This window comes from Anabrus simplex, chromosome 1 (assembly GCF_040414725.1).
Source record: "Anabrus simplex isolate iqAnaSimp1 chromosome 1, ASM4041472v1, whole genome shotgun sequence".
NCBI lineage: Eukaryota > Metazoa > Arthropoda > Insecta > Orthoptera > Tettigoniidae > Anabrus > Anabrus simplex.
Window position 1 is genome coordinate 1798275537 of NC_090265.1, and position 25204 is coordinate 1798300740.

Below are 25204 nucleotides of genomic sequence, written 5' to 3' on the forward strand. Positions count from 1 at the left end.
TCAGAGAGATAATCGGTCTTCGTACTCCGTGCACTAATGTAAACTTACGTGTTAACGACGATATTCCTCAGCTTGACTACCTCAGGCTACTCCATACTGAGTCCGGATCATCCTGAGACTACCGTCTGTTGGCTGTTTCCCGGTGTTTCATCTGTCCAGGGGGTACCGAAGTTCCGGGGTTTTTCCTGAAATCCATGGACTTCCTTCAACGTACGTCGTACAGACCGTCTATCTTGAAGATCTGATGTTCCCAGTTCTTCCCAGTTTCTGTCTCCCAAGTGGTGCGGATCTTCTTGTTCTGCCACAAGATGAACAGTCTTAATATACGGACATAGAAAGCAACTCTACTTTCCCTAGCACAATCAGAGAGCCTCTTTATACATTCGTAGAGCTCGGAATTGTACTGTCTACGAAGTTCTTCATCTTCCTTTACCGGCCCTAGGATCTTCCGGAGAATTCTCCTGTCTCTGATTTCCAGTTTCTCCATCAGACCTCTTCGGTTGAATGAAAGACACTCCGTGGCATACAGAGCCTCTGACTGCCGTGTAGTGCTTCACTTGCAGACTGTGTGACAGTGTTATTTGTAAGTCGATAGACCAGTTCCAAGTCGTTGACTCTTGCGTTCATCCATTCGCCGAGATAATTACATTTCTCAGTCCTCTTGATTTTCCCCGTTCTAGTAATATCTCTCTGCTACCTTCTTTGATGTTGGTGAAGAACTCTGTTTTCTCCAATGACACTTGAAGACACACTTTGGCTGCCTGTCTTCTCTGAGGCAACTGACCTGAATTGTTGCTGTATCCAGCGATTCAGTGCTATGTTGTCAGCAAAGGCCAGGGAATCTACAGCCAGCACTTCCTTCTTATGACCGTCTATTAATGTCAGGCTGCTCTTATCCATACTTCAACTTACTCTCGACTAATCACGACTATAATAATGTTTTGTGCCTATTGCTAGCAAGGGTGGCAGTCATCTGCTATTTATAGGAAACTGCGTGTTGTTGTAGTGGATAAAAAGTGCTAAGTGTGGTGTGTGCATTGCAGGAATGTTGCGGACAATACAAATACGCAGCTTCTGAGCCAAGGAAAATTACCAGTTAAGGTTAAAATCTCGGACCCGGCCGGGAATGGAACCCGAAGCCCTCTGAAGGTGACTTCACGGAGGATTCATCCAAGGAGCCGTATAACATGACAAGGAATTGTTGCAACTTACAAAGATGTATGTTTATATGGTATAATGCAAGGACGGAACATGCAAGTAGACTGCTGTACTTACCCCAGAGAAATGTATTGAGGAACTTCCCCAGGAAGAAGAACCCCAGCACACTGAGATGACCGTAAGCCATGAACAGTATCCTCTCGAGCCAGGTGCTCATTGCTGCATAGATAGGGTACAGCCAAATGCCTTCTACGAAGTGCGTGTACAAGAAGCTGAAATAGGAAAATTAAGTCTCACGAATACCTGGACAACAAGTATGAAATATATTCATATATATTTCTGTTTTTCCTTTAACGTTTGATCTTCAAGCCTCCGTGAATACAAAGTGTTGTCTCTAAGCCTCGTACATGGATATCATTAAGAGGAGAGCCTTCTCTGGATACTGCCACTGGGACGGAGTTATATCCGAGCTGGTCACACCTATGTTCTACTGGGGACAGGACGCAGACAGTTGGTAAAGACGCGTGCCATGTGTGGATAAGTATTGTCCTCTTGGACAATGGCACGTTGATACTGTAGCACGGGAGAGGACGCGTGCCGGCACAGCCCTGCCCTGAAGTCATACAGATGACTCTCCACACCATAACGCCAGGAGCGCCTCTGCAGAACAATGGGACCTCCAGCACACTCGCAGACGATGGTCATCCGGGGAATTGGTGAACACAAGGCGACGCCATTCAACAGCTTGCGGGTCACGGAACCACCCCAAACGCAGCCTGGCATTCTACAATTGGAATTTGTACTGTCCACTTGACGCGCTACGGGCGTCCGTTCGATTCCCCGTCAAATTTCCGAAAACGATATAAATGAGATTTGCTATTATGAAGAGTTCTACACCAAAACTGAGCACCAGGTTAATTTCTTTGGGCAAAAGAAAAGGGCAGATGAAAGGTAGGAACATTAATAGCCTTAATTAAAGTTCAGTCAGTGTATGAAAATGGGTAAACTTGGGAAAGCTATATTTACGGTGTTCCAGAATGGGATTCAAAACCTTCACCTATCGAACGCTACACGACGCAACCAGAGCAATGGTTTGTACAAGATGCACTCTCAGGACGTGTACAACACACGGTCACACTGACAGAGCCATACAGTCAGCAGCGCTGGTACCGTGTATACCCTCCTTTTGCAGCAATGGAGGTTGCAATTCCCGCAGTCTCCCATGCAGACGATTGTAGAGGTGTCAAATGTAGTCTTGCGGAATGACCTGCCATGCAATTTCCACCTGGTCCTTAGTTGGGCCGGATTTCCTGTCGGTTATGCAGACCGCACAAGATGACGTTTCGTCTGGTGCCATAAATGCTCAGTGGGTGCTGGCCAGGGTAGTTGGCGTACACCTTCGAGAGCACGGTGGGTGGCACGACAGGTTTGGATGTACCATGCGCTGTTCAGTGTAGGATGTGGCTCCCCAGTTGTGTGCCTCTGTCGCACACAGTCCAGATGTTGGCGCCACACGCGCGTACTACCATCGTTGGCACCAAGGGAGAAGCGGCTCTCATCGCTGAAGACGACACGTCTCCATACGTCCTTCCAAAACTACCTGTCGCGGCACCACTGGAGACGGGCGTGAGCAGAACACGCCCTAATGCCAGGCAGGATCGTAGCCCTACTTCACGCGGACTGTTGCGAATGGTCCTCGCTGACACCCGTGGACCAACAGTGTCGCAAAGCTGTTGTGAAGTCGCGGTACGGGTCAATACGGCACTTCGTAAGATGCGACGGTGTTGGAGTGCATCTGTGCGTCACCGGTGTCCGGACCTAGGCCAGTGAACGTATGCATATTTTGCTGACCACTGGCGACAACATCGATGCACTCTGGAGACCGTGTTGCACAATTCTGCGGCCTCCAGAAGGTCCACTATACGTCCTCGCTCAAACTCCTTCAGTCGCACAAACGGTTGACCCACACGCTGTCGCGGCATGTTGCACAGACAGACGCACGCCACTGGTTCTGGCGGTGACCAACTGTTACGCAGCGTGCAACATTCCATGGCTGATAATGGGGTTCCTGAAGTGTCCGTAGCGCCGCGCGTTTGATCATCGCGTGCATTGCCCTCTGGTAGTGTCCAGTGCAAGTATGGCAAACCTTATTCACTTGCGTCAAGGTGTACGAGCGTAACACTTTCACGGCAGGTCATGTTCTACATGGCAAACGCTCAGGAAGAGAACATGAAATTGTTTCTTATGAGGAATGTTCAAACCACCGGAATTCAATTTCATGTGGTCCGTTCTGTTCCTGAGTGTTTCCCACCATTAATGTAGGGTTGTATATCGTTACGTGCCAGCCCCTCTCGGCACTTAGCAACCGAGAAGCTCCCAGCCGGCTTGGAGGGCATGGCCGGCCTTTCCCTTTATTGTTCTCGTCAGCTGGCTTACCTGTGAGTTTCTTTATTATTATTATTATTATTATTATTAATATTATTACTGTACCGGAGGTACACCTTCTCCGTGCATTTGAACTGAGCGCCTTTTAGAAGGCCATCTGTGTTATGAATCTGAAACTATGTATTAGAAGAAGTTTGGACCTTTAATCTTCAGATGTCTCTACTATCGACTTATGTGCCCTCTCTGGCGGGAGGACGGACAATTAATTTTATAAGTTTGTGAAACTGAAGTGTATGTGGATTGTTTTTGTGTGCTAAGGTTACCAGCACTTCTATCACTTCCTTCTTCCTTAAATTATTAGCCAATGACAAATTTTTGTATATATATATTTTTGTAGCCAAGTAGAACTGGGGGTATGTACAGGCATTCTGTCTAGAGTGTTTCCCTTCTGCTGGGAGCTTTTGGGCCATGTTGTCTTCTTCATCACTCCAGTCTAGAGTACATACGGTTAGTGGAGGCAGAGGCAGCCTTGCCTGTCGTCGGAAGAGCCACCAGCTCGAGGTAATGGCAGACAGCTCCAGAAAGTTAACTTGAGGGGAAGGTTTCAACATTCCTTCTTAATGTATATCACCGTTTAAATGTAAACTTTGAGGCAACTCTATTCAAATCCCCGCTGGAAAAGATGTAACTTACGGAATAAAGAGTGTTCACCCTCTTCAACTTCCTATGGGGATGACTGTGGTTTTCTATAAATTTTAACTCTATTTTGGAACTTAATATTTCTCCATCTAGTGACCCTTAAGCTAGGTAATTAAGTCCAGGTAGGATTTGAAGTGTTTTTCAGAAGGACCGCAAGTGCTTCGCCTCCTGACATTTTGTTCATGGCCAATTTCTTAAAACTTTTCTTTGTACACTGAGGCCATTTAGAATGGGCACTCATCGCCCCGGTTTAAATTATAGTTATTCATAGACAAGTGTGGACGAGACTGTCGAGCGCAAATGACAGTAAACAGAGTTTTCGAAGTTTAATGGTGTAAAATTTGGATAAAAACTTGCGCCTTTGAGAGGCTGGACTGTTGTAAATTGTGGATCTCAGTCTCCTAGAGTGTAACTGAGTGAAGCTCTTTAGAGCTATCGTGCTCAGTCATGTGTAAACTATTCCATTCTGGACTGTAAGTCATTGTTGGGCGAGCTCATCGTTCTTCCATTTGTTGTTTTTCATTCAGGTCATTTACCAAAGTTTAAAATGAAGGGGAAGAAACGGAAATAAATAAAATTTCAAATTTTATTATTTTTAAATTATGCGTTGATCTTTTCTCTGTCCACCCATTCAATCCGGCACCTTCTTACACCTCCGCAATCCACGACATTCTGGTAACAATTATTATTATTATTATTATTATTATTATTATTATTATTATTATTATTATTATTATTATTATTATTATTATCATTAACAAATACATCGCAATTGGGAAATATCTCGCTGGCAATGGTCACTTACAGTAGTGTGATAATAAACATATTTACTCAACAACGAGAATCTTCCGTCCCTGGCCACCTCGCGAATATTCTGGTGCACATCGTCCGAGCTATAAAAAGGGAGGCTAGCCGCGGACAGTCAGTTGGAGTAAGTGATGAGCTCCGAGATGGAGTCAGTTTGAGACTCACTGTGTTGATGTACGGTGGCTGGGCTGAGGGTGACAGAGGTGTTGTTGTTGTTGTCCAGTGAGTAGCTGGACTGCAGGTGGCATCAGTCGGCCACTGTCATAGTAAATGTAACGCCGTTGGCGGTTGACAATGAAATTAATCATTCAGTAACTTTTACTGGAGAAGTGATGGCAACTCTTTGCTTATGTCTAGATAATAACAATAACTTCACGTGTTACCAAAACTTGTGGTTTAATAAAAGTGATGGTGTAGTTTTTTAGTATATCCCTCTTGTTTTTAGTAAGCAGTCGAGTCTCCATCACTCTGGACAAGTACTGTGTGACCGTGAGGCAGCGACTGTGTTCATGTTCGTTGTTGTGAGTATCGTCCTGCTGTTCAACTGTTCACTGCATGTGACTGTGTGAAGTACTGGACCGTCTGTGGAGTTTGTATTCTAATCCAGCGGTCTACACACAGCTCGGTTACATCAACGAATTGCATCCATGCAATTTCATTGTAAATTTTGCTCTAAATGAGGGACTGTAATATTGCTTTCACGCAAATCAACAGTAAAATTAGCGATAAATTAACAAATACCACTATTACTATAGAAATGTAGATTCTAGCGACCATTTTGCTGTAGACATGACTCTCTTCTGTGGCATTCCGCTTTTTGCTTCCTTCCTGAGGTCCAGATGGGAGAGCCATGTCTGTAAATTCTCAATATCTTTGTCCATCATGGCTGGCCCATATTTAGTTACCCCCTTAGCGGATTTGGACTAGTAGAAAATCAAGAATAATATGGACAAGACTACTCTCCACTTACGCGCAAGTTACAATGAAACTATTCTAATGTAAGCTAAACATGAACAGTACAAAAAGTAAACTATCAAAAATATGTTCGTAATTTCGTCCCCCAACCAAATTTATGAAAAGTACAATTAATTTTAATATATTTTTCTTTTCAAACCTTACGATCATTTTCCCTATAATGAATTACTTGAAGGCCATTTATGAAAAATGTTTTGTTGGTATTGTTTTTAACACAGTCTTTCAGCGTTGCTCGTGGGATATTAAACGCTTTACTTCCACGTTTGTGACCCATTACCTTGTCCCTCACTAACTTAATAGCCTTTTTCATAGCCTCCTTATCCCACTGCTTGCGTTTACCCATTTGTAAATAATAATAAACTTCATAAATAACAAATAACATGAAGGCGGACGAGATTACGAACATTCCCTTATTATAATGACCGCTACAGTAACTCTACCACACGACTGAAATGCAGTCATATCAGTGCACGAACTCAGCTCAGCATGGAAACTAAATGTGGTGCACACAACAAGACTATGTGCTCGTGGCTAAACGTTGGCTACCAACCGTGCAAACTGGAGATCCCTAGGGCGACGAAATTAGGTGCGGGGACTCTACGAGGGCTGTAAATAGAGACAATATCGATAGAAAGCAATATTTAATGAACTAACGAGTACAATGTAGTCACTCACAAAGTCTGTTACCTTTTGCCAAATGTCGGACACGCGTTCTCTGTTGATGACAGCGCCCTGCTGCGCGGAGTCCAGATGCCACACCTTGACCTCTACGCTAATGCAATGTCGCCACACGCTTCACGTAATTCTCAATAACATTCTGATACACTTTTGCCACGGGCAACCTCGATTTTAATCCTCGAACACTGATCATCACTACAACGGTGACATGGACAACACTCCCAAGTGAATGTCCGTCATCACCCATTCTGCGAGTGTCTGGAATACGTTGCCACCACATTGGAACCCCGATATTTCGAATCACCGTGGGAGCTAAATTTTACTTCGAATTATCGAAATTTTGAGATATAGAGAATACTGTTTTTGAGCATGTACAGGACATAATTGAATCATGTGTACTGAATACATTATTTATAAGAGTATTTAAAAATATACAAACGAACTCTATTTTGCGGCATCACTTTAATTATAAACCTTATTATAGCAACTTTTTAGAAGACAGGATACAGAAGTGAAACAAGAAACATACCTCGGTTAACACCTCCGCTAGTCTGTTCTGTTTGTCACTGTTAATCTTTCCTCCCTTCACGTTGAAACTTCTCGTCCATACCACGCAGCTGAGATTCCTAAATGGAGCTCGCCATCCGCGACTTCGGAGCTTGCTTTCGTACGTGACCGGTAATTAATTCACACCCGAGAAACAGCGAGGGTTCGCCGATTTTCCGATCATATCAGCTCCCAGCATGACTGTAACCCCTTCTTACTTGTTAACCACAAATGCCGTATTGCACAGTCAACGTTTGCTTTGAGAAATCCGGAAATTCGTATAACCCAACTTGAAATGCACATGAAGAATAGCACAAACCGCCAGGAAATTTTACTTAATTCCAGTATTGCAGGTTCGACTGTATTTTATTTAAACCCCAAGTGCATACTGAACCGTTCATGATGGGTTCAATACATACGATACTAATAAGACTATCTGCAACCCAAAAGGTACACATTTGGTAAATACTCACATAAGATCATAGATGGCGAGGAACATGCCGAGGTCTCTCATAGCCAAAGATGTACTCTGATAGCTGTGCTTGTTGAGGATCAGCTCCAACAGTGCGACCAGTAGGATGTGGGTGTGGACGCCGTGGTTCAACCACCGCCCCACCAGAGGGTCGAACGAGGACGGGAAGATAAGTTCCCGGTCAACAGCGTACACTGTCCAGAACACCAAGGCTGTCGCCTAAAACAAATAAACATATAATTCATAGAGGAGATGTGATTCTCTGCTCGTCTGGAGTGTCATGTGTTCGCCACCCAGTCCTCGTAATAGAGGAAGTAACCAAACGCAGTTAAAAATCTCGGGAATCGAACTATAGACCACTACGCTGCCAAAAGCCAGTCATCATTATATAATAATAATAATAATAATAATAATAATAATAATAACAATAATATTAATAATTGTAACCTTGCATTCGGGAGATCGTGCGTCCGAATCGCAATGTCGGCAGCCCTGGAGATAGTTTTCAGTGGTTTCCCATTTTCACACCAGGCAAACGCTGGCATTGTACATTAATTAACGCCACGGTCGATACATTCGCACTCCTAGCCCTTTTCCATCCTTGCACTGCCGAGAACCTTCAGTGCGACATTATTATTATTATTATTATTATTATTATTATTATTATTAATAATGACAAGAGAAGGAGAGACAAAGTGTGTTACCCACCTGGACCTACCGCTTTAAAGTTTCGGATATTATTCCCTGCCAGATTCACTAATTTGTTATGAACCTGTTAATTAATCGATGTGGATTTTTTTTTTTTTTTTTTTTTTGCTACTTGCTTTACGTCGCACTGACACAGATAGGTCTTATGGCGACGATGGGATATGAAAAGCGTAGGAATGCGAACGAAGCGGCCGTGGCCTTAATTAAGCTACAGCCTCAGCATTTGCCTGGTGTGATAATGGGAAACTACGGAAAACCATCTTCAGGGCTGCCAACAGTGGGATTCGATCCCACTATCTCCCAGATGCAAGCCTACAGCCGCGTGCCCCTGGCCGCACGGCCAACTCGCCCGGTAAATCGATGTGTAAGAGTTATCAGTTAACCTCCTAGATAGTGATATGCAGGCCACGAGGACACAACTGATGCATGAATTCACTTGGCGGGACCCGACCTTGACCCTTGTGGAATTCTAATCCATGTTGATTGGACATTGACCGAGTCAGGACAGAATTTGACCTCATGTTAAACGATAAAGAGAGCTTTAAGTGACTCATAAGACAAGCGTGGGTGGTATAATAATAATAATAATAAAAATACGTCGCGTAACGGCCCGTTAAGGCTTTGAGCTGATAAGATGACTGGCCTGCAGGTAGTGGGTTGCACGTGGTAAGCGCGACGACATCCTCAGCCGATTGATTGGCTTCTTTGACCGAGTCAGTTTTCTCTGGCATCAGGTAGCTTCTCAGTTGACTTCACGAGACCGAATGATTCCCATTCAAGCCCTGAAATGTGATCCCTAGAATGGCTATAAATCAAACCCTTGGCATCCAGGTAAAAGGCCTACGCCACGCGGAAGAAATAATAATAATTAATAATTTTTCTTTCTTAATCTGCTAACCCTCCAGGGTTGGTTTTTCCCTTGGAGTGAGGGAGGGATCCCACCTCTACCGCCTCAAGGTCAGTGTCCTGGAGCGTGAGAATTTGGGTCGAGGATACAACTGGAAAGAAAGGACCAGTACTTCGCCCAGAGTGCCTCACCCGCTATACTGAATAGGGACCATGTAGGGGCACGGGAATATTAGAAGGGATAGACAAGGAAGGAGGAAGGAAGCGGCCGTGGCCTTAGGTTAGGTACCATCCCGACATTTTCCTGGAGGAGAAGTGAGAAACCACGGAAAACCACCTTGAGGATGTCTCAGGTGCGAATGAAACCTGGGTCTGAGGTAATGGCTGCTAATCACACTAACCGCTACACCATAGAGGCAGATAATAATAATAATAATAATAATAATAATAATAATCATCATCATCATCGTCGTCGTCTCGCCCCACCCCTTTGTCATCTGTTCAGACCAAAATTTCTCAATAACTAGAAGGCCTAGAGTGCTCCAAGTTAGCATATAGGTAGGTCACTTAGTATTGGGGACATTTCGTGAACAAGTCCCAAAAAGATATAATATCAATCAATCAATCAATCAATCAATCAATCAATCAATCAATCAATCAATCAATCAATCGATCGATCAATCAATCAATCAATCAATCAATCAATCATTCAAACAATCAATCAATGACTACTGATGTGCATTTAGGGCAGTCGCCCATGGGAAAGATTCCCCATTCTTGATTTCCTAGCCTTTTCTTAAATGATTGCAAATAAACGGGAAATGTATTGTACATCTCCCTTTCCAATCCCTGACTCCCCTTCCTATAAACGAATATTTGTCCCAATTTTGCTGTTGAATTCCAGCTTTATCATCATATTGTGATCCTACGTACTTGTAAAGATACCGCTCAAACGTATTCGTCTACTAATGTCATTCCACTCCATCTCTCCACTTACAGATCAGAACATACCATTTAGTCGAGCAGCTCGTCTCCTTTCTTCCAAGTCTTCCCAGCTCAAACTTTCCAAGAATTTTGTAACGCTACTCTTTTATCGGAAATCAGCCAGAACAAACCGAGCTGCTTTTCTTTGGATTTTTCCAGTTTTCCAATCAAGTAGTCTTGGTGAGGGTCCCATGCACTGGAACCATACTCTAGTTGGGGTCTTACCAGAGACTTATATGCCCTCTCCTTTACATCCTTACTACAACCACTAAATACCCTCATAACCATGTGCAGAGATTTGAATGTGTGAAATTGCAGATGCCAGGTTTTTTTTTAATATCGCAAGGAATCCATACCTTGTATTGGTGAAGCGAAAGGGGAAGCGGAGAGGACGTGGGATATCCTCCTCCCTTCTGGACATCAAATTCTCAACTACATTTTTCCACTAACACCGATTATCAGGATCTTCCACTGTCAGACACATACCGCGCATTACTGTATGTAAATATGTTTACAGCCTAGAGAATTATTTGGCTCACATTTACTGCAGGAAAAACTCCTGACATGCGACGTACGAAAGGCATTAAAGATAGTTTGTGTTAACGGAAATAATTACATAGCTTTTCAACTTCAGTTTGTATTTTTAATTCTAATTTTTGATGTAATTGAAAAAGCTGAAGATGTCTGCTTGGTTGGATGTAGCATGTCGTGTTGTACTTCAGTTTTCATGTCTTGATTTACGTACATTTGAAAATGGGGAGTTTATACTCTCACATTGTCGACACTGATTGTTTCTCAATCAGATCAAAGTGATATTTTTAACGTACAAAACAGACAAAGTAGCGGTCTCCGTACTGCGTGTTGAAGGGCTAAAGGGCCCGGGAAGGTTTCAATCTCCCTCCTAAATGCAGTTCCTGAAAAACAGGCTTGTTTCTTCACTACTTTCCTATTTGATTCAAATCCTAGCCAAATTAACTTATTGACATCATTCTGTCCCTTGGTTCAATACCCTTAAGCGGTTTTTGATTTTTGAAAAATGTCCGCACCGTTATAATGGCTTAAGTGCATCGTAGTGTCCGGCTCGGTGGCTAAATGGTTAGTGTGCTGGCCTTTGGTCACAGAGGTCGTGGATTCGATTCCCGACAGGGTCGGGAACTTTAACCATGATTGGTTAATTTCGCTGGCACGGAGGCTAGGTGTATGTGTTGTCTTCATCATCATCACCACCACCACCACGACGACGCGCAGGTCGCCTACGACCGTCAAATCAGATGACCTGCATCTGGCGAGCCGAACTTGTCCTCGGACACACCCGGCACTAAAAGCCATACGCCATTTCATTTCAGTGCTCGTAGTGGTAGAAAAGGGCAAACTGATGGGATAACGATCATTAAGAAAAAGATTATAATTTTAAGAAATAAATAAAGAATATATTCTCATGTATTTACCTAAAATTCGTAGCTCATATCCCTACATTGAGTTGCTACAACTGTGCACTCACCAAAGACACAGGAATGACGAACGTCACGAACAAATAGTTGTTGAATTTAGCAATCTGCAGTCGTAGCTTGGTCATGTCCACACTGAGACACAGTTGGAGCGAGTCCTCCAGAACGGCCAGCGTCAGGAACAGGATTTGCATCGCCTGGTGACAGAAAGGAAGTATCAATTAACAATCTTCTAGAACGGCTAGCATAGGTTTGAATACATGGACTTGAAAACGTTTACACCTTAGTAAAAGTTGATTGTTTTAATCAAAAGGCATATGTTGAGAGTGGTTTAGTTTATTGGCTTTCGGACAATCGTCTTTGCCGACTGCATCGATCGAAACGTAGGTGTCAACAGGTCTTTCAACGGGACAATGCAACTTCCCGTACTGCTCATGCGAACTTCCAGCAGGGTACCTAAACTAGTGGCGGCTGCTGCAGAAAATCAGTTCTGTGCTGTAACTCATCCCCCCTTCAAAATATTTAGAAACATACCGGTATGCGGTTTTCAAGAGGCTCTCCACTGAGTTTCCTACACTGAACAAACCCGCAAACAACCCCAACACATATACACATTCCTTATAAAAAAACTATATAATCGAACACACAATAACACCTGCAATGGTAAAATATTCACGAACTAAAACACTTCGTGTGAGGGCCCAAAAACAGAACTTCCCAATGTTACCAAAATACTTGAAATAAAAGCAACAACGTCATAATGCAAAATTACATGTCATGTTTGCATTATGGCATTTTAATTAAATAAAATCACAATAGCATGTCCTTATTTTGACAACATAAAAAGTACAATTTTTATATTTCATCGATTTACAAATGTGGCTATGGAATAGGCAAGTTGGTAGTATTCTATCCTCTTTGGTATTAACAGTCCTGGCGGGAACAGCTCTACAGTATTTTGTTTTGAGTGCTTCCCTCCTAAAAACTCTCGCTGAGTCAGGAGGGTGCCCCCTGCCACGTTATCATTTCGGTCGTGATGCAAGCGTGACTAGTGCTGCCTCTCTGCGGTCCAACGAAGAATCGCTGTGAAGTGATGTCTTGGCGGTCTTCGCTGTTGTTTCCACAGCCTATCGGAAAAGTTGGGCACGCATGCGCAAAAGCCAGAGTTCCTAGTTTCTGGCAAAAAGCTTAGAAATTCTCGCTGAGCTGTGTTCGCACAGCAACCCGCACTACCTGGTTGTGAGGAGAGATGAATAATTTCCTATTCTTTGGCTGACGACTTTTTCAATTGATTGTAGATAATATTTTTAAAGTAATTTGTTTTTCAAATACACAATGTGCTGCAGCACATTAGGTACGGCCGCCCCTGACCTGTTCACGTGCGGGCTGCACCGGAATAGACATTACTTGCAGTACTTACATGGGATGCGAAAATTTTCCATCACGTGTATGAAAAGTGTGGAACAGACGAAGATAATTACAAATACATCCATCTAGATATCGCGTTTTTTTTCATCGGATGTTTCTGTATAGAAACATAAAATTGAAAAATGCTATTTTTCTATTTTTTTTCCCCTTTAAGCAGTCAATGCGGTCAATACTTACAAAAGTCCACCCGGAAAAGAAACGCCACGCCAGAGGTCCAAAGGTTAGCCTGACGTAATGGTCCGTCGTATTGGAGACGTCAACGTAAGAGGCGGCGTACCACATCACATAGCTGTGGTGCAGAAAGGCGGCAGCGTGGAATATCTCTCGCTGCATGTTCTTTGATTTCGCGTCACCTGCGCAGGGTGAGAAGAATTTTAGTGTGGCATTGCACATATCGCAACAAGAAGAAACAAATAAATTCTAAATTCTATTTTAAAAATTACCTTCCGTGTCAGCCGTCTCTGTGGTGTAGTGGTTAGTGTGATTAGCTGCCATCCCGCAGGCGCGGGTTCGATTCCCGGTTCTGCCACGAAATTTGTAAAGTGGTACGAGGGCTGGAACGGGGTCCACTCAGCCTCGGGAGATCAACTGAGTAGAGGTGGGTTCAATTCGCTCTTCAGCCATCCTCGAAGTGATTTTCCGTGGTTTCGCACTTCTCCAGGCAAATGCTGGGATGGCACGAAACTTAAGGCCACCCTTCCCCTCTTCCTTGTCTATCCGTTCCAATCTTCCCATCGCCCCACAAGGCTCCTGTTCAGCATAGCAGGTGAGGCCGCCTGGGCGAGGTACTGGTCCTCCTGGACACTGGCTTGAGGCTCAGTCCGCGGGAAAGCCAACTCCTGGAGGGTAAACGGATTAAGAAAGGAGCTTTCGTGCCGGATGTAGCCAAGATGCTGCCATTTGTGTCAATAAGTTGGTTTAGCTGAAGGCACTCGTTGGCATTTTCTTTCAGAAATTCAAAATTGTCCAGATCGATCCTTTTCTGATAACCTCAGTGTCCTTCGTTCCGGAGATAGCGGGTTCGACTACCGAGTGGAACGCGCCAACTGTGACAACACGACTTCGCTCCTGGAGGAGGGGTACCACTCGACGGCGTGCTTTAAGCGCGTGGCAAGTTGAACTGACGCAGCGGCTTCACGTGTTCATTTACCTACTTATGACCACTGACGATTATTACAAAGAAAGACAAGGGCCACGAAGGGCGTGAAAGTGTAAGAACTCGAGTGCTCTAGTACCGTCGGGGTCGCAAAAGAACAAGAGTTGACCAAGGCAGGTCGAATAGGCTAGATCAAAGTGAGGAGCCTGGCACAAATGTCGAGACTCGTGCTCGCCAGTCCACGTTCCAGGTTGAGAGCTTGTGGGGCCACTTTTAGTCACCTCTTTCGACAGGCAGGGGATACCGCGGGTGTTATTCTACTTCCCTCACCCACAGGGGGTTTCCATGTGATTCTCAGCCGAGGACGGCCAGATGTGTGCCTGACTAAAGAAGCTCCGCGTGATGTGTCGACCTCATCAGCTGTCAGCGACACGCCTTACCAAAGGTTGCTAGAGGAACTCCATGCGATAACCTCTGGATCGTTCGATCAGTCACAGGCTGTACTGTGACACGAGACGGGTATCATTTGTGGAGGCGGGATGTGCTCCACAGTCTCCTTACTACTTCGGCAGATCAGGCTACTCAGTAGAGGAAAAGTGATAAAGAGTACGGAACATGTTAGAAAGTAAAATACCGAGCGAGTTCGCCGTGCGGTTAGAGTCATGCCGTTGCGAGCTTGTATTCGGGAGATATTGGGTTCGAACCCCACTGTCGGCAGCTCTGAAGATGGTTTTGTGTGCTTTCCTATTTTCACAGGAAGCAAATGCTAGCTTGGGTTATACCTTAATTACAGCCAGAGCCGCTTCCTTCCAACTCCTAGCCCTTTCCTGTCCCATCTTCAGCAAGACCTGTGCGAGATAAAAGCAAACTGTATGGCAGTCCGAGTCGTTGGCTGAATTATCAGGCCTGCATCTGGTCATTTCCACTTGCTCGAAGGCTGGCTATTTGTGCCAATCTTAATGCACATCCTGATAATAATAATAATAATAATGTTACTGGTTTTACGCCCTACTAACTACCTTTTCGGTTTTCGGAGACGCCGAAGTGCTGGAATTTTGTCCCGCAGTAGTTTCTTACGTGCTAGTGAATCTACCGACACGACGCTGACGCATTTGAGCACCTTCGAATGCCACCGGACTGAGACACTCAGCCCGGCAATGCAGATCCTCATTCACACACAACACTTGAGACCTGCCTCTACATAAGGCCGTAACACCATATCCACACTTTACCAACAAAAGGGCTGGGAGAAGGATGCTACAAAACCAGGATGGCCCGCTAAGCCACTCTGTACCAGTGAGCGTATTCTGTGCCAAATTAAGTTATACATTGCATTTTTCATTGCTGTAACAAGTTCATGTCGCAGCTCTCTATTAGAACGTTGGTGCAGTTTGGCGAATCCCCGAACTGAATGTTAAGTGGCAGTTGGGAGCGGTGAACCTGATTGTCAGACAGCCGGAGGTACTTCCCCCGCATTCATTGTAGATTGTAGGTTCAGATTTCCTGTTGAACTTGAAATTCACGCTTGATTGCATTGCATCACTCAGAGGGAAATCCCCCGACTCACATTCAGAATCAGATTACGACGATAATCCACAGTAAGTTGTAATGAATTCAGTTGGTGACTTGATGATGTGTGAATAAGTTTATATTATGAGTTGAAGTAGCGGTAAATCTAAGTATTTAGCCGTTTTCAAACAAGCAAGAGAGAAGGTAATTTGTACCTAACTTGTGTTAATGACGTGTCAGAACAACAGAGTGATTTTGAAAATGACAGTACGAAAAACATAATTGACAGTCATCGTGGCTGGTACAAGGGGAAGTTAGATAGAGATTTGAAAAAGTTGGTTTCGAAAAATGATGTGTGCTCTCATGAATCTGCAGTGCAAGTGTTATACCATATAATTTACTTTGTGAATTGCATTAATCTGAACGCCATCCGTAGTTAAGAATACCTGACAGGTAGCGAAACAGGTCAACAATGGAGCTGGATCTCATTTCTTATCGGGTGATAAACTCGTGTGTGGAAATAAGAACACAGCGTACAACACTGCCATATAAAAGTAGCCATGTCGTGTCTTGCTGATCTACAAGGTTTGTCGCTAGTATAGTGAGAATATACATGATGTGTAATCATCTCGTACTCATATTACTGAGACCTCCTCCATTTCCCACACCTACATAATAGATTAATTCCCGTTTAGACGCGCATCGTAAGTGATATTCACAAAACAAGCAAAAGTCTACTAAAATTAATTTAATGTTTACTTTCCACGCAGTATGAAATACACTGGACACTTCCGAATTCTCCGGCACTAAACTGAAAGAAATGTTGACAGTGGCGCACCTGGCGGCCCGATCTTAAACATCAGGCGGCAAGATTGAATGAAACTCAATAATGGTTTTAATTTTGCCTGAATCCTTGGCTGAATGGTCAGCGTTGAGGCCTTTGTTTCAGAAGGTCGCGGATTCCATTCCCGGCTGGATCGGAATTTTAATCGCATCTAATTAATTCATCTGGCTCCGAGATTGGGTGCTTTTGTTTGTTCCAACACGTTTCTCTTCATATTCAGACAACACGACAAACTACCAACCACCAGAGAAACTAGACCTCTACCTGCCTAAAATAGACTCAAATAGGTTCTAAAATATTTTTAGACTGCTTCAGCTTTTTAATAGGCATCAAATAAAAACCACGTATATTTTGCTACATTGGTAATAGCTCGTTACGGGGAAATATAAAACAAGTTTCAGTCGCCTCTTTGCTGCAAACGTCACAGGATATAACTTTACCGTCCGATGTGAAACTCGTGTAACGACGAGTTGGAAGCTGACACTCAATGTCTTGCGATATCTCGATATTTCAGTGACAATCGACACTACACATTCCCTACTTTGTTTTGTTTCGATGTTTGTGTTTACTTATTTGTCCGCCACCGTAGCCGTCCTCGGGGGCTCGGGGCTGGTACGTGCCACCTCGGGACGAGGACACCAGTATACTATGTATTTGCTTGTTTGCCTACATGTTTGTTCCGATATTTGTTTACGTCAATCTCCGCAACACATAAACGAGAATCACACACATTCCCTGCAGACCTCACAGTACGTCCCAAATCATAACACAGAAATCGTAATTGATAAAATACTTGGACCATTCCCTGGTGAAATCATGTGAGCTGAACATAGACTAGTTTCCGTCTCTGAGGCCCCCTGAGCACATCACACCCCTCAGCCACAGAACATGATAGTGCATTCAGTAAACAAAAAACAAGAATTTTGTAATGACACTATGTTTGACTTTATTTGTATAATTTAGGACCAATATTTACTTTTTTTTGAAAGTTTAATTCATTTACATAAAAATACTTTATAAATGCTCACAAATTATAAAAATTAGTAACACTTGGTTAATAGTTTGTTGCGGTTGTTGGATGAATGAGACGGGCGGTGAAGACCAAGTGTTTCCTCTACATTAGCTCTGTTTCTGTATTTCTTCTTCATTTGTATGACAGCAGAAAAGGTACACTCACACAGATATGTTGCCTTGAAAGTCACTAAACGCAATATTTTCTTTCTACAAGCTGTAGGGTAGACGGGATGTCATGTGCCCTAAAGTCGATCAGAGACGTGGAGTTGCGATGAACTTGTTGTAACTACCCAATGTGACTCTCCACCGATATCATACTTCAATTTATGTTTAGCTTTATTTCTGGCAAGACACTTCCGCGAGATTTTCTCAACGAGAGGCGTAAAATGTGGTGTGAGTGCGGATGCTAGCAAGTCCAAGTGTCTCACCATTACATCACTTACACAGCCTTGCAGTATTTCTTCTTTTTTACGCTGCTGACTTGTTGACTTGTTACATACACAACAGTGAAGACATAGTTACTAAATTTAGTTTAATGGTCTATGAATTGTGTGTGTTCATAAAAATTTCACTTATTAAGTTACCGTACTTACATTATTATTGCGAACCCCAGGATTCCGCGGACCAGAGATTGGGAATGCCTCCCACTTACCGAACAATCAGTACTGACTGACTGATTTTATTGAATTAATTCACCACCAAATATATTTCACTCACTACCAAATGTTCCGGCTATGCATCAGAGGAGTCACAGAAGAGATAACAGTGATGTAAGTTGTTATCCCCTCTTTACACTTAGAACTAGACTAGACTGTTATTCTAGCAGACATTACTGTGTAGCGAAATGTATATTCTGTATATGGAAGTACGGTCCAGTACTTTGTTACAGCCGTTTAGGATATACTGTACCTTTGTTACGCTGTTGCAGCAGCATCTCTGTTTCAACTTGGCGCAACTTCATTGCTAGTGAACGTACGCAGTATGAGTTGTAACTTGTGCCTTATCATAACTATATTTAACATTTTATGTACGTTACTTAAGAAGGCGATTACAATAGCAATACGTGCCAATCACAGGTTGTATTCGAAACAAAAAAGCAACATAAATTGTTGTGGTTTTTGGCCACAATGATGGCTATATATATCGTACTCCATGTGCGTGAAGACGCTGAAAAATTAGAAAATTATGAAAAATAACTATTGCTTCTTGATGAGGACTTCACAAGTTGAAATTTTATTTAATTCCAAAGTTAAAGGCACATTTCATTTGAATGAATTGCAAACATATCTGTGATTGTAGACCTGCCAAGTGGCCTAGTTGTAAGCTTCGTGGGTTTGAACGTCACCACAACAGACCTGAATATGGTTTTCTGCGGTTTCACACTTTCATACCAGGAAAATGAACCTAAATTAAAGCCACAGTCGTAGTCCTATCGCAGAAACGGATGATGTTATTTATCATAAGAACAAGGCATCACTTCATCAAATCGTCAACATTCAAACACTTACGCACAAGAGAACTATTTCTCATGGAAAAGCGGTAAAGTGTCGCTTCTGCATCTCAATATGGCGGATTAAAAGTCGACAATCAACGATCTCCCTGTCACTTCTTTACGTAGCTTTCCCTTAAACGTTTCAAAGAACGTCTCCCTTGGTAAGTTATTCCAATCTTTAACTCCCCAATTTCTCCTCTTGAATTCCAACTTTATCTTCATATTGTGATCTTTCCTACTTTTAAAGACACTTATTCGTCTACTAAATGTCATTCCACGCCATCTGTCCGCTGACAGCTCGGAACATACCACTTAGTCGAGCAGCTCGTCTCCTTACCCCCAAGTCATCCCAGCGCAAAGTTTGCAACATTTTATTCAAACTACTCTTTTGTTGGAAATCGCCCAGAACAAATCGAGTTGCTTTCCTTTGAATTGTTTGCACTTCTCCTATCAGGTAGTCTTGGCGAGGGTCCCATACAGTGGAACCATATTCTAACTGCGGTCTTTTGACAGACCTATATGCCCTCTCCTTTACATCCTTACCACAACCCCTGAATACTCTCATAACTATGTGAACAGATCTTTAACGTTTCTTAACTACCTTGTTAATATCATTACCCCAATGAAGGTTTTTCCTTATATTAACACCCAGATACTTACAATGATCCCCAAAAGGAACTTTCACCCCATCAACGCAGTAATTAAAACTGAGAGGACTTTTCCTATTTGTGAAACTCACAACCTGACTTTTAGCCCCGTTTATCAACATACCATTGCCTGCTGTCCATCTCACAACATTTTCGAGGTCACGCTGCAGTTGCTCACAATCTTGTAACTTATTTATCACTCTATAGAGAATAACATCATCCGCAAAAAGCCTTACCTCCGATTCCTCTCATTTACTCATATCATTGATATATATAAGAAAACATAAAGGTCCAATAATTCTGCCCTGGGGGACCTCCTCTCTTAATTATAACAGGGTCAGATAAAGCTTCTACTCTAATTGTGTGAGTTCTGTTTTGTAGAGATTTAGCCACCCTTTCACTCACTGTTGTCTAGTCCAATTGCCCTCCATTCTACCCGTAATCTCCCACGATCCACCCTATCAAAAGACTTCGAGAGGTGAATACTGGTAGTCGGGCTTTTGAAGGGGGAAAGCATTCATCTTGTCACTCCATATCGTACGAAGTTGACATGTAAAAGATCTCTAGTGTCGCATTTACCTGACAAAATTACTTAAAACACGACCGAAGACGGCTCAGTAGGTTTCTAGTACACTCTGCCATCTGGTAGAGTAAAAGGGAACGGCGAAACTGACGAAGAGGCAGCCTAGATTACACTAGAGTAAAACACCTGCACACGGTAGCTGGGGCCACACGATGATGATGATGATGATGATGATGATTATTATTATTATTATTATTATTATTATTATTATTATTATTATTATTATTATTATTATTACTACGGAATGAGTTGGCCGAGCAGTGTGGGGCGTGTGGCTATGAGATTGCAGCTCTGAAGAGGGTTTCCGTCGTTTTCACACCAGGCAATTAATTAAGGTAACGGTCGCTTCCCTCACTCCTAGCCCTTATCTATTGTATCGTCGCCACAAGCCCTATCTGTGTCGGCGCGACGTAAAGTAGATGGCAACCACGTCTTCGGAGTTCGTGGGTTTCACGCGGTGTGGAAAAGACACTGAATCGGACCTTTACAAGTACCAACTATGCCAACCTCCGTGGAGTACCTGGTGTGAGCAGAGACACAATGTAATCCGCGACTGAGCTCTTGCCACTATAAACTCAAGAAGGTATTGGCTAATGAAAATATCTCATTGTTCTGAAGAAGTGGATTCTAATGGATACCGTCGATCACAGCTCAAGGAGCCTTGAGAAAGTGTCTGGATGGAGGTTTTAAGGGGGAAAGGAACTAAATGATAACTCCTTCATAAAATAAAATTTGGGAAGGAAGTGAAGTTCCAGTCCTCAAACAAATAACATTATCGGCTACGGGAACGGATGGCGAGAACTTGTGGGATTCTATTGGATTCTCAAGATTAATACAATTGTATCGGAAGAAAACAAGAGTTAACCGACGAAGGATAGTCAAAGGATACGAACATTTATCATAGCACAAATAAGTAATGGTCTTATTTTCTGAACAAAAGGAAACGTCACATAAGTTATGCTGTTCTTAATTTCTAGATAGACTGGAATTGATAGGCATCTGTCCACCCATCTTTATAGATTCTATCAAAATTATCAATCAGACGGGAAGAAATCTACAAGATGGTTAGCTGACTGCTTTCTAAATACAAACCAGTTCCAAGTTTATGAAGAAGTGACCTGTGCATCAACTGAGCAAACATTGTAGTCATCGACAGGCGTCATTATCTATCTAACAGTCGGATTTGAGCGAGATCAAAATCAGTCCAAAGAGGTTGATACAGAAAAGAAGAGGCAATATGAGTCTTGCTTTCGTGACTTGGGACACAAGTAGCAAATTAATAACTGGGAAATGATTGGAATGTCGTTTGGTGCACGTGGATCAATCACAAGTATCTGTATGAATATTGTCAAAATGTTTCCACTCGCTACAAGAAATGCCAACTGTGATTTTGAGAGATTCACTACAAAGAGTACAAAATGATCTGCATAACTTAAAAGTTATTTGAATAACCAGAATCCATTGGGGGTTAGTTGTCCAAAAATTAAATTAATTAAATGATTTTCTTGTTGTCATTATGGATTGATAAGTAGACTGAACATATGTAGTTTGCCTAGAATTAGGGCAGCTATAGTAACTGGATTTTCTTTCTACGGAACTAGAGACCACATATAAACCTATCTGTAGTTAAACTGTAACAAATGTACATTGAATTTTAGTTTTCGCTTTATTGTTGGACTGGCTGTTAACCGCGGCTCCGCTCGCGTGGATTTCATAATTTGAACTCCTTCACTTCTTTCGAACACCCCCCCCCCTACCGCCCGTTTAATTGTACTTTCCGAAAACAAAAAATACGCGTTTCTTTATTTGTAAAGGAAATCCCAAATGCCACTTTTGACCTCTTTAACATGTCAAGTTTATGAGATAAACCCATTTTAAAAATTCACCCGCTTTTCCAAGTCTTTTCACACCCTAAAGTGATTTTTTCGAAAACAAAAAGAACGTGTTTATTTTTAAAAGAGATTCCAAGTAGCGATTTTCACGTGTGTAATATCTTCAGTTTTTGAGGTATCGTATACTCATAAAAAAATAATTCAGCTCTCTCCTCGCTTCTTTTCACTCACCTTCCCTAAATAGATTTTCCGAAAACAGAAAGTACGTATCTCTTTATTTTTAAAAAATATTCCAAATAACAATTTTCACGTTTTGAGTTGTTCAGTTTTTGAGATATGGGTATACAAATTTTAAAAATTTACTCCCCTGCCCCTTAGTGATGGAATATCCTGAACACCTACACTGCAATATATTGTATTCCTTTATGTCCAGTAGTTTTCGGCCCGGCGATGATGAATCAGTCAGTCAGTCAGTCAGTCAGTCAGTCAGTCAGTCAGTCAGTCAGTCAGTCAGTCAGTCAGTCAGTCAGTCAGTCAGTCAGGACATCTTATTTTACAGTATATATTGTGGATATATTGTACTAACTGATCAGTAAGATGTGTATAAGTGCATTTCCTGAATGGAATAGCCTCACTTCATTTCTGAATAAAGTTTTCTCTCTATAAATAGTGTGTCGATGTGGTATATACGGGGTGGATCATAATTAACAGCACAATATTGAAAAAGCTGTAAGTACACGATACCAGAAGCAAAAAAGTCTTAGTAAACATGGGTCCACAAACGAGCCGTTTGCTAGAAAATTTAGAATTTGTGGTCACCACTGACTTGACCAAACAAACTTAATGGACGGAATTACCTTCAGTTTCTCCAGCATCATCTTCCAGGTTAGCATGCAGCCGGTTACAAGGACGACACTTTGAACACTTCCTTTAACTACGAGTAAATAGAGTCTGCAGTCATTGTAACATGTAATACTGTTTTCTAAACAACTGCACTTCTACCAAAGTATCTGAAAACTTTTGTTAATGTTGTCTTGGTACCATTTCCTAACTAGGATGACTAAGTCTGTCATGGCTAGTGACCACAAATTCTAAATTATCCCGCAAGCGGTTCGTTTGTGGACCCATGTTTACTAAGACTTTTCTGCACCTAGCATCGTGTAATTGCATCTTGTATATGGCACTAGTTCCGTTTACATCGTCACCCTTGTTCAAGTAATATTAACCTACATCGTAGAGAGAACTTCAGCCACCAAGTTAGATGCAGAATGAGTGTTATATTACGGGACCTAGAGACTGTGTACTCACCGCTCACGCCCTTGCAGTCCTTGCTGCTGGATCAGGAGATGAAGGCTGGATGTGGGAACCTTCAGCGAACTGACAGAGGAAGCAGCACGCTGCACTCATTAGTTATCGCGATCTGATGATCAGCGGTCGTGAGCACATCCCTAGTCCACGTGCTCTCAGTGTGTGGATGTGGGCGATAAGCCCTTCATAACATAAAATATGCGAAGGAAATTTTAAGTTTCAATCCTTCAAGAAGTAACAGTATCGGCTACAGGAAGACACTGAATAAATTTGTAAGATTCTGATGGCGTCACAAAAGTATCGGAAGAAAACAAGAATTGGCCAAGGAAGGATAGTCAAAGAAGACCAAAAACGTTCATAGCACAAATGAGTTTAAGGGCCATATTTTATCGTCAAAAATCAGAAATATAACATTTCGACCCAGTGATAACGAACCTTGTTCCGCCTCTGTGGTGTAGTAGTTAGTGTGGATAGCTGCCACCCCCGAATACCCGGGTTCGATTCCCGGCTCTGCGACGAGATTTGAAAACTGGTACGAGAGCTGGAAACGGGGTCCACTGAGCCTCGCGGGGTGGGGTGGGGGGCTCATCTGACAAGAGCGGGGATTAAATACCCACCTCAGCCATCCCCGAATGGTTTTCCGTGATTTCCCACTTCTCCTCCAGGCAAATGTCGGAATGTTAAATACCCTAAAGCCACGGCCGCTTCCTTCCCCTTCCTTGTCTACCCCTTGCAATCTTCCCATCCCCCAATCGAGGTGGCAGTGATTATTGTTTTAAGAGGAAGTACAACTAGGTAGCATTCCTCTGCGTAACACTAATCAGAAAGGAAAGTGGAAGGGACCCGACACTTCGAAAAATGAAGGTATCGGCCAAAGAAAGACAAGGGCCGCGAAGGGCGTGAAAATGAAAGACTCCCTAGCCCTCGGAAAACTAATACCGTCGGGGTCGGGAGAGTTGACCAAGGAATGTGATGAAAGTGAGGAGGCTCACATAAGTAAGTACAAGCAATGCCAGGACTCAGCCAGAGACCCCGTGGTCGCCAAACCACCCTTCGAAGTTGAGAGCCCCTGGTGTTCCTCTTACGACAGGGAGGGGTTACCATGGGTGTTATTCTACCCCCATCACCCACAGCGGACCCCCAAAAGGCCTCAATGCAGCTGAGCAGGTGAGGCGGCCTGGGCGAGGTAAGGTTACTGGTCCACCTCCCTAGTTGTATCCCCGACCCAAAGTCTCACACTGCCCTTGAGGCGGTAGAAGTGGGATCCCTGACTCCGACCCCGGAGGGTAAACTTATGGGAAAAAAAAGTACAAACCTTGGTCTGTACAATTGTGGCCGAAGTGCCCGAATTTTGTCCCGAACTTCTTCGGCTGGATCCATTCACCAAGATTTTTCTGCTCTCCAGACTCCGTGTCCAGGTATTTTTCCCTGCCATGTACTATGAGTCCTGCTTTGCTTTTCCCGAAAGTCAGTGACGTCTTTCAGCCATCGCCAGGGCCTCACTTTATCTTTTGCTAACAGCGCCAGACCATCACCGAAAGCGTTCTATCTCAAAACTCTGTATCTCAGACCTATTCCATCTTCTTCTTCCTTGTTATCATGTTTTTTCAGACAATAGTAAGCTTTCTTGTAAAGTTATATCTTTGGCGTAGATTGTAAGGAAAAACAAGCCGTGGATGAAATTCTCAAGCTTATGGACCAGAGAAGAGCAAAGATCCTGTAAAGCAGGGTCACTCAAACGCCCA

The 25204-nt window shown here is 43.0% G+C and overlaps 1 protein-coding gene across 1 annotated transcript; it reads right to left on the reverse strand.

The window, feature by feature from the left end:
• Positions 1 to 693: 693 nt before the first annotated feature.
• On the reverse strand, positions 694 to 13830 carry LOC136864509 (androgen-dependent TFPI-regulating protein). Its single transcript, XM_067141573.2, has 6 exons — positions 13578 to 13830; positions 13312 to 13487; positions 11760 to 11903; positions 7722 to 7939; positions 1276 to 1430; positions 694 to 872 (listed from the first exon to the last, which is right to left on the reverse strand). The coding sequence occupies exons 1-6, from the start codon at positions 13627 to 13629 to the stop codon at positions 694 to 696; spliced, it is 924 nt and encodes a 307-aa protein (XP_066997674.2). The 5' UTR covers positions 13630 to 13830.
• Positions 13831 to 25204: the final 11374 nt, after the last annotated feature.

What these genes read in the sequence shown, in the direction of transcription:
- LOC136864509 (XM_067141573.2), bottom strand. Translation starts at nt 13,629, where the DNA reads ATGGCAGCTAATCACACTAACCACTACACCACAGAGACGGCTGACACG. An exon ending in AGAGACGGCTGACACGGAAG is followed by an intron (nt 13,488 to 13,577) that starts GTAATTTTTAAA and finishes CACCCTGCGCAG; the next exon opens with GTGACGCGAAATCAAAGAAC. An exon ending in TCGTCATTCCTGTGTCTTTG is followed by an intron (nt 7,940 to 11,759) that starts GTGAGTGCACAG and finishes TATTTGTTTTAG; the next exon opens with GCGACAGCCTTGGTGTTCTG.